Source organism: Rhamphochromis longiceps, linkage group LG1 (genome assembly GCF_057381845.1).
Source record: "Rhamphochromis longiceps isolate RC_006_pf linkage group LG1, R_longiceps_female_GT1.1, whole genome shotgun sequence".
NCBI classification, from domain to species: Eukaryota; Metazoa; Chordata; class Actinopteri; order Cichliformes; family Cichlidae; genus Rhamphochromis; species Rhamphochromis longiceps.
In genome coordinates this window covers 40,314,116-40,327,299 of record NC_140557.1, presented here as the reverse complement: position 1 = coordinate 40,327,299, position 13,184 = coordinate 40,314,116, and the positions used below count along the sequence as shown (strand labels likewise).

Sequence of the window (13,184 nt, the reverse complement as noted above, 5' to 3'; positions counted from 1 at the left end):
AAACATCGGTGCAAATAATAAGTCTGCATCATGATGTCTGGTGTTTTCGTGTTTGTTGGTTTGTTTTTATTTTGTTTTATTTTGCGAGTTGGTTATTAGATGCTGCTCCCCGCCGCCCCGCCCTCTCCTCTCTGCGCCGCAAGCAGCAGGCGCACCTCGCAAACGGTGGGCGCCCTTACTCCCAGCAAATGGGCGATAGAAAACCGCTCGGTGCCTGTACCATTCCCAATATGCGCTGGCTGACGTCGGGGCAGCATGAGTACCAGCAATTTTTTTTTTTTTTGCTGATGCCCGTGATGCCGCCCCGGGCAACCGCCCGTGTCGCCCGTATCAAAAACCGCTACTGACTTGATCTAACCTAACTCTGACCATGAACCCACGGCTACTGTGCACCAGTCACACACTGTTCTTTAAGCTTCAAATTTCCAGTTCATCAAACATCACTTATCAGTCCTTACCTTTAGATCTGACCTCTCTTCTTCCCGTCTTGTCCTGTCTTTCCTAGCTTTCTCCATCTCTGAGTGAAGTTGGCTCTCTTTTTTCTCTCTCCCTGTGAGATGCAGCAGCTGGACCTGTGAGACAAACGTCACACAAACAGTTTGTGTGTTGGCTGATTTTTGTTGAGCTGATAGAAATGCTATATTTGAAATTACCTGCCACTTAAAAAAATCTCACTCCCTTTATGCTCCTCTTCACTAGAGGTACATGCTGAAGTACCACAACCGCAACTTAGGGACACCTGCAGTCATTCTGGTGTTGTGGCAAAAACCCCCCAAAACAAAAAACACAGTCCCACTTTTACCCTCTGACTTTGGCACGCGTCCTAACTTTTTATGCGACATCCACCGATGAGGATTATTAAACGAACAGGACTGCCTTTCACGTGTTCAAAGAAAATCTATGAAAAATGAGAAACAGGAAGGAGCAGGAGAGGATGGTCATATTAGACTCAGACGTGGGCACACTAGTTTAAACAGAACATTATTTATGACATGGAAACGCAGTACAGGAAAAAGTAATTACTGTGGAGACGAAGAAACTGTTGAACATCTTACATTACACTAACAGGAGTGTCAGGTGCTGACAAGTTCAACTCCAAAACCTCCTCCTCGGTACAGTGATGGTTAAATCCTCTGATCTGGATCATATTGAAAGACATTTACTTTTCGGTCCACACTCCGTACCGGTTGGTGGGAGTAATGCACCGTTTCGCTGTTTGCCAAAAGCAATGGCAGGCGGAAGAAGAAGAAGAAGAAGCGGACGTTTACGATATACTTTTGGAATATAGGAGTAAGAAGTCACACAAGTAGATTAGCTGGTCTGTTGTGAGCACAGCGGTTAAATGCAGAGTGTGTCTTTCAGAGAAAGCTGAAATGTCTCACGTTAAGGAGTATCTGGACAAAGTGACGCGCATTTATGAACGCTACACCGAGTATGTGAGGAGAAACCCAGCTGCCACCGCGCAGCTGGAGAGTACCGTGCGCACTCTCTCTTACCTGCTCGCAGGTCAGTCGCAGCAGCAGGTTTATACAGTGTGTTGGGATTAGGGTTCTCTGTTTAGAAGTAATGCAAAAGCTCAACTGGACTTATGATTGTTTTTTGGGAGGTGAACTCTCCAGATCTCTTGTTAGTTTCACTTTAGCTCGGCAACACTAGCTACAAGTGCTCGTGCAGTGCAAAATGAATGACGGCATGTTTTCTTTGTTTGTATTTTGCAGGGAGATTTACAGATTCCCATGAAATATCTGAACTAGGTAAGTAGATGTTATGGACCAACACAGAGACTAGTTAGTTCTTTCTTGCATCAACGCCTTATATATTAGTAGGAGTTTGCCATGTGAATGAAGAAATATGAATGAATACATAAATTCTGAAAAGCCAGAAGGCTCAGAGATCTCCGGAGAGACATCATGTTCTCTCAAATCCCAGATTATGTCCTGTTTTACATTGATTGGAGAATGGTGACCCTCTCCCAGCCTGTGCGCCAAAACATTATACGAAACAAAATAAACATCTATTTATTTTTAGCATTATAAAACTTTTTGAAATATTTTTTTCCTCAGTTACATAATGGACATAAATGGTTTGCAGATTAATTATATTACAGGATACTTACTTGAGAATAATAATGGACTATAATTTGATGTTAACATTGAGCGGTGAGGAAACTTTACAGGTTATATTATCACTATGCATTCTGTTCAGTTTTCTAAGCATTGTGTGTCCACAAATGAACATACTGTATATAGGTGTGTACTATTCAAATATTTTCATCGTCATTTTTTACCTTTGTAGTGTACTCTGCCTCCAATCTCCTGGTGCTATTCAATGACCACATTCTGCGCAAAGGGCTGAGATGTACCTTCCCTGTGGTGAGCTCTGCTTTCATTCAAACAAAAACCAGTTCTCACAGTACAGTAGAAAAGAAAAGCATTTACTCTCTTTGCAGAAGAGTGCAGTGAAATTGAAATGGCTGTCCTTTGTGGTGCAGCAATAAAAACTAGAAATTCTAAAGAGATGCTTAAAAAAAACTTATGGTCTTAGTCTATTGTTACCATGATCAGTTTTTATAGTTTTAGTGACCCTATAGGATTTACCAGAGCACAATAGGACAAATACACTGTACTGCTAAAGTATTCACTTACCCATCCAGGCCATTGAATTCTGTGGTTTAAAGCTCGCTGCCACTGGACACTAGAGCGGTGGCAGTCTGATGGACTGTGCCGAGTGTAAAGTTTGGTGGAGGGGGGATTATGGTGTGCGGGTGTTTTTAAGCACTCAGCGCCTTAGTTTCATTAAAAGGAACTCTTAATGCTTCAGCATACCGAGACATTTTGGACATTTTCATGCTCCCAGCTTTGTGGGAACAGTTTGGGGATGGCCCCTTCCTGTTTTAACATGACTGCGCACCGGTGCACAAAGCAAGGTCCATAAAGACATGGATGAGTGAGTTTGGTGTGGAAGAACTTGACTGGCCTGCACAGAGTCCTGACCTCACCTTTGGGATAAATTAGAGCGGAGACTGTGAGCCAGGCCTTCTCATCTAAATATGTGTCTGAATATCCAGCTGTAGCTGCTTAAGGCTGATTCCAAAGGCTCCATAATGCCCGGCATCAAATGATCAGTAAACCAGATTGGTACAAAGTAGTTTTTGGTCTTTATACTTTTGTACTCCCTTCATAAACACTATAGTCGGGTGATTAAATTGTGCTAAAGCTCATCCAAGAAGCTTGGCTTGTGATGAGTAGCAGTGTGCCTGCCTGTTCCTTCTGTACGGCTTTCAGAATGCAGCTTGGTAACCATTGCTAGTGTGAGCCGAGGACGTAGCACTCCACCCTGTTTTCCAAATATGTTAACTTCTGGTTTTTAAAACTAACATTGCAGCAACCAAAACACTAACACTGAGGCTCAAATAGATGGGCTGAGAAACCAATGGCTAACATCACCATGGCTGCATCCATCTTTTACTGTACGGTTTCCTTCAGTAAAGAAACTATACAAAGACTTCAGAAACTGTGCACAGGATGTTGTTCTGGGAAGAAGTGAGGGTTTCATCCTTTTTCATCTAATAAGTCGTCCATCCTTTGTGTTGTGGTGTTTCTAGTCCATCTCTCAACAGAGGCTCCTGACGTGGCTGTCTGTGCTGGAGTATGTGGAGGTCTTCCTGGAGATGGGGGCCTGTAAGCTGTGGGGTGAAGTTGGACGATGGCTTGTCATTGGACTTATTCAGATTTTTAAGTATGGCTTGGAAACTTGACTTTAATTTGAAATTATAAAACACTGATACTGATTTTGCACAGGCTACATTTTAAGTTATTTTTTTGGAAAATGGAAAAGTAAAAATTACTGTACATGTTCAAAAGGAGGACAATAGCTTTCCTTCTGTGCCTATTGCTTTAATGCATAGGCACAAAATATAGTCTGTGTTAGACAAATGGTGTTCCATCTTTGTGGTTGTTTCAACATGACAGTGTAGCTGTCAAAGGACTCCACAAAGACTGGTTTTAAATTTGGCATCATGAATTTAAAAGAACCTTAGCATTCATTGCGTGTCCACATATTTTTGGCCTTGTAGTGAGTAGCTGGGAGTGATTCGGTGGAAGACTACGCTTTTCAAAGTGCTCTTTGAAGTTTTCTCTAGATTTATTTGTGATTTTTGTTTCCAGATTTTGAAGGTTATAATTGTTATTTTTTTAAATCCTTAAGTTGTGAATAGTTTTTAAATGCTTTTTATGTGACTTCTGAGGAGCTCGGAAAGAAAAGCGACTGGACTTCTTAAAGTGAAGACATTTCAAGAAGCTTCTCAGATGAGCGGTGAAAAATCTTCAAGAAACTTTTAATGAGTCCAGTCGCTTTTCTTTCCGAGCTCCTTAGACTACCGTGACCTGGATGACTGAGAACAGACATCTTATGTGACTCCTTCACAGGGCAGTTTTTCGGATTGTGCTTCTTCTGTGGTACAAATCTGGCATCCAGACTTCACCTCCCATAATCCCCCTTGACAGAGGTGGAGACTTTGCTGGTGAAGGTCAGTTGTCTTTTATAAAATGGCCTGCACCTTCAATGACTGTGAGACGTTTTGTTTTGAATTGAAGAATGTAAAATCAGATGTGAATTCATAATGGCTCCAGAATCCTGTCACATTTGACTGTTAGCATTTCTATTGTGAGCTGCAGGGAAGCATTTTAGCCCAGTTGCTGAAACTAACTGAGTAACTTGGGCTAAATAAGTAAATAAAGGCAAGAGCCTGATAAAGTAAACACGTGCTAGCAGCGCTTCTTGTATGCTAAAGCTCAGAGACTCCCTCAAAAGTAATGAATCCTTCCTTAAAGCACACAAACGAATGACATTTCTCACTTCCCGCTCTGTGATTTGTGCGTGAAGGCTAAATTAACACTTTTCTCCATAGATGAAAGTAACACAGAGCAGCAGGAAGACACCTGCTTTGTGGGCCAGAGGTCAGGACGAGTCATTAGGCCGCTCGGCAGTGGTAAGTTTGGTTTAAACTCTTTAAAACATTTTAACCTCTTAAGATTCAAGCTGCCTGACAATTAAGCCTAAACCCAAATCCTGTGGTACTCAGCTGGTGTGGTATTTGAAAATATCCAGTTTCTGTCTGAACAAAGGACGGCTTCTGAGAAATCTCTTAATGCCAACTAACACCAGGTTGTCCTTAAGCTTCTTTGTTAGCTCATATCACCTCCTCACTTGATTTAAGAGCAGGGTTCTTAAATTGCACTATGCTTTATCCATTCCATGTTGTTCCCCTCTATCTGTCCCAGATGTTGATGTTTATTTCATTTAGAATTTTCCTTCAACATCTTCACCGTGCATATAAACGACTGTGATTCAGCTTCTTCTGTTGTCTGGCCAGTTTTCTGCTATATATCAATGTGATGTATGGGGTGGTGAAGTCGTGTAGGCAGACTTTAAATTCTTATAAATTCAGACAGAACTTGGGTTATTGTATTTAGCCCCACAAGTCTCCTCGAGAATATGTCCTCAAGATCTGATTGAATTGCTGACTTTCAGCTCTAATTTAAGGGGTTTACAAAACTGGCTGATTGCATTACCTGTTCATAGATAGTCAGCTGTTTTAGCAGTAAACACTTATACAATGCTATGTGAAGTATTCCTGAACTTTTTTGTGGTAAACTGTAAAAAGAAAAAAAGAAACAAAGTTTTTTCTTCTTTTGTTTGCTGCTTGTTTTCAAAAATGTTGATTTGAATTTGTAACTGAAACAAAAAAGTGACCAAATGTCTTCATGTTAAAACCTTTAATGAACTTCATTCTGTCCTGTAGATTAAAGTAATAGACATTGTTCATTTATTTTTTTACTTTGCTGTTAGACAGGAAAATCCGCAAATGTTGTAGAGCGAGTGTCAGGAGGCGGAATAAAGATGCACCTCTAACTCTGTGCTTTTTGTGCGTGATCTGTCCCGTGTTGGTGATGTGGCAGCTCCCTCGCTGCAGACCCGGCTCTGGGGAGCACAGAGTCACAAAAAGCAAAGGAGCAGCTTAAAGGAAACACTCAACAGCCAACCAACACCTCTGGGGCTCCAAGAGACAATTGCTGAGTCTGTGTACATCGGACGACCCCTGGCGCACTGTATCCTTACCTTCCTCTCTCTGTGTTGCCATACCTGTTTAAACAAAAGTTCTGTTATTCCTGAGATTTCTTAAACGCGCTCAATCATCCAGGTAAGGAAATCCCAGAAGCTTGATTCTGTTCAGCTGGACTTTGTGCTTTCAGTGGGATCTTTGCTGTTCTTACGTTGAGGCAGGTGAACAGTTAACGAGGTGGGGATGACGTTTACAGCCAAAGCGTGTACCTCAGGACAAACACACCACTGGTGACACTCGAACAAGAAAGTTCAGTGTGAAGTTTACAGTTGGAGTAAGAGCAGATATTTTAACTGCACTGCATTAATAATATTTTTGAGAAGATTAAAAGCAAACATATTTTGTAGCATCCTCTGTGTGGACCAGTGTTATTTATTTAAAATCACAAATGCCATCTTTCCCTCTTAGCCTTTGAACATTTCTGTTTTTTCAACAGTGGAAAACGTTTTTATACATCCTTCATGTCCATTCATATTTGTCATGTCAGTAATAAACAGTTCAAAACATTTTTAAAATGACACTTTGCTGTGAAACCACCACAGCTTTGACAGAAATACACTGTGGATCGGAAAGCTGCAATATCACCGTCACCTCTAGATGGCAGACTGCGAGCCAGAGTGTGCTTCTTATGAGCAGTGAGAATCAGTCTGAAGCAGTTAAGTACTTAGTCCTGGAACAGGTCAAGGTTTTCAGACTTTCTGGCCTCATATAAATATCCATTTACAGATGGCTGCACTTTGCTCTTGTGGGAAGTTATTATAATTTTCCTTAAATCAGTTCTTCCCAACTGCAGTACTCTGCCTTGGACTCTTTGGAAAACAGTCTTGGAAGCCATGGCTTATCTCTGGAGTCCTTGAACTATCCAGGTAAGCGAGTTCCTCTTTTGCAGTCCTCCAGTTGGCTACTTCATTATCAAATAAGAACTTATTAATTATTATCTTGGAAGGAAAATGTGTGCGGGTGGAGGATGGAGTTGAGACAGGACAATAACCAAACAAACAATCTGCGTAGTACCCAAATACACATACATCCACCTTTTATATTGTGCCACATACAAGCAGAGATGGGCAGTAACGCGTTACTGTAATCCGATTACTTTTTCAAGTAACGAGTAAAGTAAGGGATTACTATTGCAAAAACGGTAATTAGATTACCGTTACTTTCCCGTAGGAACGCTGCGTTACTGCGTTACTAAAACCGTGATTTTTTGCGAGAATGTCTCACGACAGTGACGTAAGCGAGTGCGACGTTGGTGACAACAGCTGTGTGCAGATCAACAATGGATAATATATCGATTGCGGGAGAGAGTATGAGCGTGCAGCGTTTAAAGCGTGGAAGCACTGACCTTACTTTGAGTTTGATTCCATAAAAAGTGACAAAAACATTAGTGTCCGCTGTGCGTGGGAAGAAAACTTCTTTTTACAGCGAAAAAAACCCCTAAACTTCCAACAAGCACCGAGTAGCTACGACGTAATGGGAAACTCACAGAGAAACTCGCGGATTCTTCCACTGACCGCGGCACACCTGCACCAGGGTAACCCTCCGCCTACCCCACTCCTGCTTTACAGGTGAAAATAGAGCAACAGGACCGCTGAGTCTTTGACTTTATTTATTGTCTGCTGTGTTTTACTTGCATCTATTTGAAAGACTGAGTGTAAACACAAAAAATATTTTATTTTATGAGCTGGAATGTGCAGAAAATAGGTTTAAATGTTAAACTAATTTATTCCAGTCAGAGAATGTTGCAGATAATTAAATGTTTGCTTGATGCATAAAGTTAAAAGATTAAAACTAATAAAACAAGTTTTAAAAAGAGACTTTTCCATTTGATTACATTTTGTATGATGGATTATGCAGAAAAAGTAGAATTGGGCTGAAAGATCTATCACCTTATCACATATTCACGGTGTAAATCGTGTTTTTAAAAAGTAACTAAGTAATTAATTACTTTTGAAAATAAGTAATCAGTAAAGTAATGGGATTACTTTTGGGGGAAGTAATCAGTAATTAGTTACTGATTACTTTTTTCAAGTAACTTGACCAACACTGCTTACAAGTCACAGCAGGACTGGTCTTAATTAGAATAAATAATTTCATCCATCGGTTTTAATTTGTAATAAATGAGCATTTTACTTGTTTTATAACAAAATCACAGGGAAATGTGAAGAACAGTCTGGATGTCACAGTAGCTGTTGCAGGAGGGACAATCATCCAGACAAGTAAACAATGAGTTACAAACATGAAGCAGCAGCTCAGGATGTGTGCTGTGAGGCATCGAAGTGTTAGAGGAGATCGTGAAGTCGTTTCAGCTGCTTGTCCTGTTTCTTCCAGCTTCGCTGCGCTCAGCGACATCAAATTTCAAAATCGATGGGAGAGGGCCGAGATGAGGAGGAGAGCCTTTCTGTTGTTCTACTACCTTCTGCGTTCCCCCTTCTATGACAAATACTCTGAGTAAGTATCTGTGGTTAAGTGGTGTTTTCAGCGGTTTTATATCGTCTTCTGAAAAGTGTTAAAATTAGGATGACATAAATAATTGTACAATCTGTAGAAAATAGTACTGTGCAAAAGTCTAGACTAATGGTTATTTATGCTTTTTAAAAGTCTTACGAAAAATGTCTTTAGACATGAGCTGTTTTGTTTGTTTGTAAGCAGAATCATTTAACAAAAAGAAGTCCAAAGAAAACCTTTGGAACGTTCATCAAGAAGAACCTAAAAACGAAGAAAGTTGAGGCTGTGTTGAAAAATAAATTTGGTCATACCAAATATTAACCTTCAAGCTCGTTAGAACGGCAGAATCCAGAGGTTATACCGTTTCAGGAAGGTTTCCTAAATGTAAAGAAACCTCCCAATGGTTTCTGCTGCTCTGGGGGACCGTGGGTGGGTCCTCTGGGCCTGTGTGGGCTATGACCTCCTCTTGGTGCTGGTCGTGTAGGCTGGGACGAGAGGGTGCAGGTTAGATGGAATTGAGGCATTGGGGCAAGACTGGCGTGGGGAGATCCTGGTGGTTGGCTCTGTGCTGTCGGCCCTCTCTTTTCCTTTTTCACTCCTACTGTGTCTGTCCTGTCTGGTCCTCTGTGGCATTTAAGGGTGGATTTTGGTGCGTGTACCCCTCCTGGCGTCTTCATTGGGGATGGCATGCAATGAAGGGGTATCGCTTGTATCAAGGCTTTGTATTGGGCGTTACAGGGCGTTGAGGCGGTGATGGATGGTGGGGGTGTTGTAGCTGGGGGATGGGTGGGGCCTGATGGGTCCTGCCGGCCTGGTTTAGTGGGGCTTTGGGCTGGGTGAGCTGCAGTTGGGTGACCTAGTTCATTACAAGGCCCGGATGTATAGGGGCCTCCCTCCCCCTGCACTAAGGATGTATCAGACAAATACAGGTGACAGATGTCCTAAACTGGAGCTGGTGGTACATACTAGACGATGGTTTGCTTCGTGTTTCATCTACAGGAGCAGGAAGCCTGTCAGTACCTTCCTGAAGCCACCCACCTCCCCAAATAAAAGGAGTGGCTGGTGACTTTTGCACAGTATTGTAATTCTTGTTCCTTCACTCTTAACAGTGTTACTTTTTACTCCTTCATGTGCAGGGAAAAGATTCTGTTCCTGCTCAGACTTTTGGCTGATCATGTTCCAGGAGTCGGGCTTGTGGCACGTAAGTAGAACCGTGTGCTCATTCTTCATGCACGGTGTTGCCTTGCGTTGCTGTAACGGTCGAGAATTTAGACGTCTTAAAGCTGTTTGTAGAACAACTTAAATTGTGACTTTTGAAAATTGAATGCATTTCAGAGTTCTACTTCGTAATGCGTACTGTAAACATTTGTGCGTGTGAGAGAGAAATGAGACATTGTCACCTGAAATTGCCTAAAATAATCAGGTGAAATGATTTCTTTAATTTGAAACAGACGAAATGAGTTTAGAGGGTTCGTACGGGTGCTTGAAATCCTTGAAAATGCTTAGATTTTATTAACTTGGTGTCTTTGGCAACAGCTTAGGGGGAATAATAGCAATATGACAGACTGATCCATATGGGCAGTTCCTCGGCTTTCATTCAAAGTCTGTTTATCGTGAGCACCGACACATTAAACAACTTAAACATTATGAATGGCTTCAAGCTCACACTGAGGCCTGTGGGGCTCTATCAGCTACGGAGACGACAGACACATGTATATGTGTTTTTTGTATATGAATATTTCATATTTCAAGGCTGCCTGTTTATTTAAGGGAGATGAACAATACATTATTATTTGACATAATTCTATGACAGGTGATGGACTGAATAAATAGATTTTAGGTCGATGTTTGTGCGTTTTTAAAGTCTTATATGTTGAATTGAACTGAGTGTGTCATCTGTTCAAAGCCTCCCGTCAGTGCTGTTCTCCATGCCTGTCTTACTGTACATGGTGTTATTAGCACAAACACTTTAAAGCTGATCATTTAGGACTGTAACAATAATCCAGAGAGCAATGTAGTCAAACATCTCACAGTTAGTTTTGAATGAATGAACTTCACATTTGCACATATTAATTTTTAAGTGAAATGTGTGTTTTAAGTTTATATGAAGTGTGCTGGAAAAGCTTGAAAATGGACCTTGAAAGTGCTTAAACAGTGCTTGAATTTGACCCTGAAAAAGGTGTATGAACCTTGAGTTAACATGTGGGAGAATCCACTTCATTTGAAAGTCACGTGAATGTGCATCGACACTAAAAATCCAGTAACATCCACTGAAACTGCATTATCATATCTATCTTATTCTCTCGGCTTCTCCATTTAGAGGTTGCCACAGATGATCCATCTGACTTTATCTCTAATACCATCTTCTCTCAAAAACCACTGTAATCACATTATCATATATATATGTTTTCTTCTTTCAGCTGCTTTCTTTAGAGGTTGTCCTCAGTTTTGTTTCTAATACTGTAAAGTTTTATGAGATGTTACTTTTCACAGGTAGGCCAATCACAGGTGATACCTGCGATACATTATTACAGTGTTATACATATGATATGATAATTCACTTTTATTTGTTTTTTTTCTTTTTCTAAAACGTACCGTCACATTACTTATCACAGGCAGAGTTTATTATTAAGAAAGAGTCCAGAGGAGCGCAGTCCCTCGCGCTCCCAGGCCTGTTTTTAAATGTATTTTTTTTAATTATATTGCTGCAACTCGTCCTGTCAAACCTGCAGCTCAAAGTCTTCTCTTCACAGTTGAGACTGAGCCTTTCTTACTACGACCTCTGTTAAGCTGCGATGAAGCTGTTGTGCTGTGAGCCGCCGATCACACAGAAACGTGTCCTCTGATCCAGTCGTGTCTTTGGGTCTGCACTTCCTGTCACAGTTTGTTTCTGAGTGCAGGAGGAGGAAACTGGACTCACTGACACCTTGACTTTCTTTGCAGTTTCTCTGTCGGACAGACCTACAGACCTAAGAATTATGATGGTCTGTCTCTCTTCCATTGTTAATTGTCCTTTTCTCTGCATTTTTGTAGCAACACACTCATTCCTGCATATATACATGTACACATATATGGATACATGGAGAGAGATCTTTTTCTTTTCTTGTTTTTTTGGCACTGTTGTTCCACCATATGATACATGATTTCATGAACTATTAGTGCTGGGTTTGATTGTGTTGTCTCTGTGTTCAGGTCCTCTGATGGGTTATCTCCCCACCTGGCAGAAGATCTACTTCTACAACTGGGGCTAAAACCTGCACTCGGATCTTTGACGTTTGCTAATCAGCTGGAGAAACTGCACAAAGGACCCATCAGTTGCCAGGATGGAACAGAGACACAGACTCTTGCAATAATTCCTCAGAAATCAGATAAAATGATTGGAAATGACTGGCCTGCAGTGAGGGACAAAAATGAAATCATTACAGTTATAATTAAAATCCCAGCGCTCAGCAAGTTTTTTGGTACACAAAATATGTCCTAAATCTTTGCAGTGTAGACACACTATGAGCCTGATTTATAGCAGAATCTCTTTGTGAACTCCGCCCATCATTGCACTGCTTTATCTGTCAATAACAGATGATTTATTTCAGCAGCTCGCTGCAGAGAGGAAGGTGGACCCATGTAAATACAGTGAGCCTACACGTTATACAGGTTAAAGCAAAGCATGTCTTCATAATACATGAACTCAACACAATTGCTCTCATTTGCTGACAGTCTGCATGCACAAATATAATTTGTTATTATTGTTCTTGCTTTTTGGTAATTTATAGATTTCCAAATGCTCAAAATTACAGTTGAATAACCGACTGACAGGTTAGTCTGAGGTTAGCTGCATTTTTTCCTGTTTCTTGTGGTCTTTTTCTTTTTTTCTAATCAACATTAAAATCCCAAATCTGAATTATTCCAGTTTTTTTTTTTTTTTACCTTTTAGATTTAAAAACAAACACTGAAGCAACACTTTGGAAGAAAACCACAGATGATAAATTCAGCAGGTTTTTCTTTTTGTGGAAAGCAAAAAAAAGTCAACCCCGTTGTAATTAGGTGAAATGTGGATGATAAATTACATGGATAGATATCAGTTGAACAGTGATGAAATTTGATTATTTATAACATTTGAATCAAACTGTGTGATTAATAGTAACAGTCGGCTAACAAACACTTACGTACGCTAAGGATGAGCTGAAGCAACAGTAGTTTAGAAACTATTATAAGGCTTAGAGCTTGTAATACAACAGCATAAACCTTGCATTGAACAACAGACGTCTGTTCTGGTCATTCTTCAGATTTTCCACAAACAGAATGGATTCATATCCACAGTAATCATGTTCCCACCAAACAACCTCCAGGGCTGGAAGATGGGAGCTAAATCACTTGTACCAGAACCAGTTCACTTTAATTCAGGTTTATTTATATAGCACCAACTCACCTGAGAGTGTTTGATACTGAAGCACCTACAATGTTAGACAGTTCAGTCACACAGCTCCCTATGAGAAAGTGTTGGGTGAGGAAGGAAGTACTCAGTTTTAACTGGAAGACACCAACAGCAGAACCAGGCTGTCCAGTCCAAACTGCATGTTTACAGCCTGCAGCACAGTTTGAGTTGCTGGACTGA

General features: G+C 40.8%; 1 protein-coding gene across 1 annotated transcript; it reads left to right on the top strand.

The window, feature by feature from the left end:
- The first annotated feature begins 1,226 nt into the window (after positions 1-1,226).
- pex16 (peroxisomal biogenesis factor 16) lies at positions 1,227-12,470 on the top strand. The gene is made up of 11 exons (XM_085409042.1): positions 1,227-1,506; positions 1,719-1,754; positions 2,296-2,372; positions 3,605-3,738; positions 4,428-4,528; positions 4,910-4,990; positions 5,961-6,110; positions 6,918-6,990; positions 8,456-8,575; positions 9,709-9,773; positions 11,765-12,470. The coding sequence occupies exons 1-11, from the start codon at positions 1,374-1,376 to the stop codon at positions 11,821-11,823; spliced, it is 1,029 nt and encodes a 342-aa protein (XP_085265168.1). The 5' UTR covers positions 1,227-1,373; the 3' UTR covers positions 11,824-12,470.
- Positions 12,471-13,184: the final 714 nt, after the last annotated feature.

Bases quoted from the DNA above. Each gene is read 5' to 3' on its own strand.
- pex16 (XM_085409042.1), top strand. From the start codon at position 1,374: ATGTCTCACGTTAAGGAGTATCTGGACAAAGTGACGCGCATTTATGAA. The intron at 1,507-1,718 runs GTCAGTCGCAGC...TGTATTTTGCAG, and splicing joins TCTCTCTTACCTGCTCGCAG to GGAGATTTACAGATTCCCAT. The intron at 4,991-5,960 runs GTAAGTTTGGTT...GTGATGTGGCAG, and splicing joins CATTAGGCCGCTCGGCAGTG to CTCCCTCGCTGCAGACCCGG.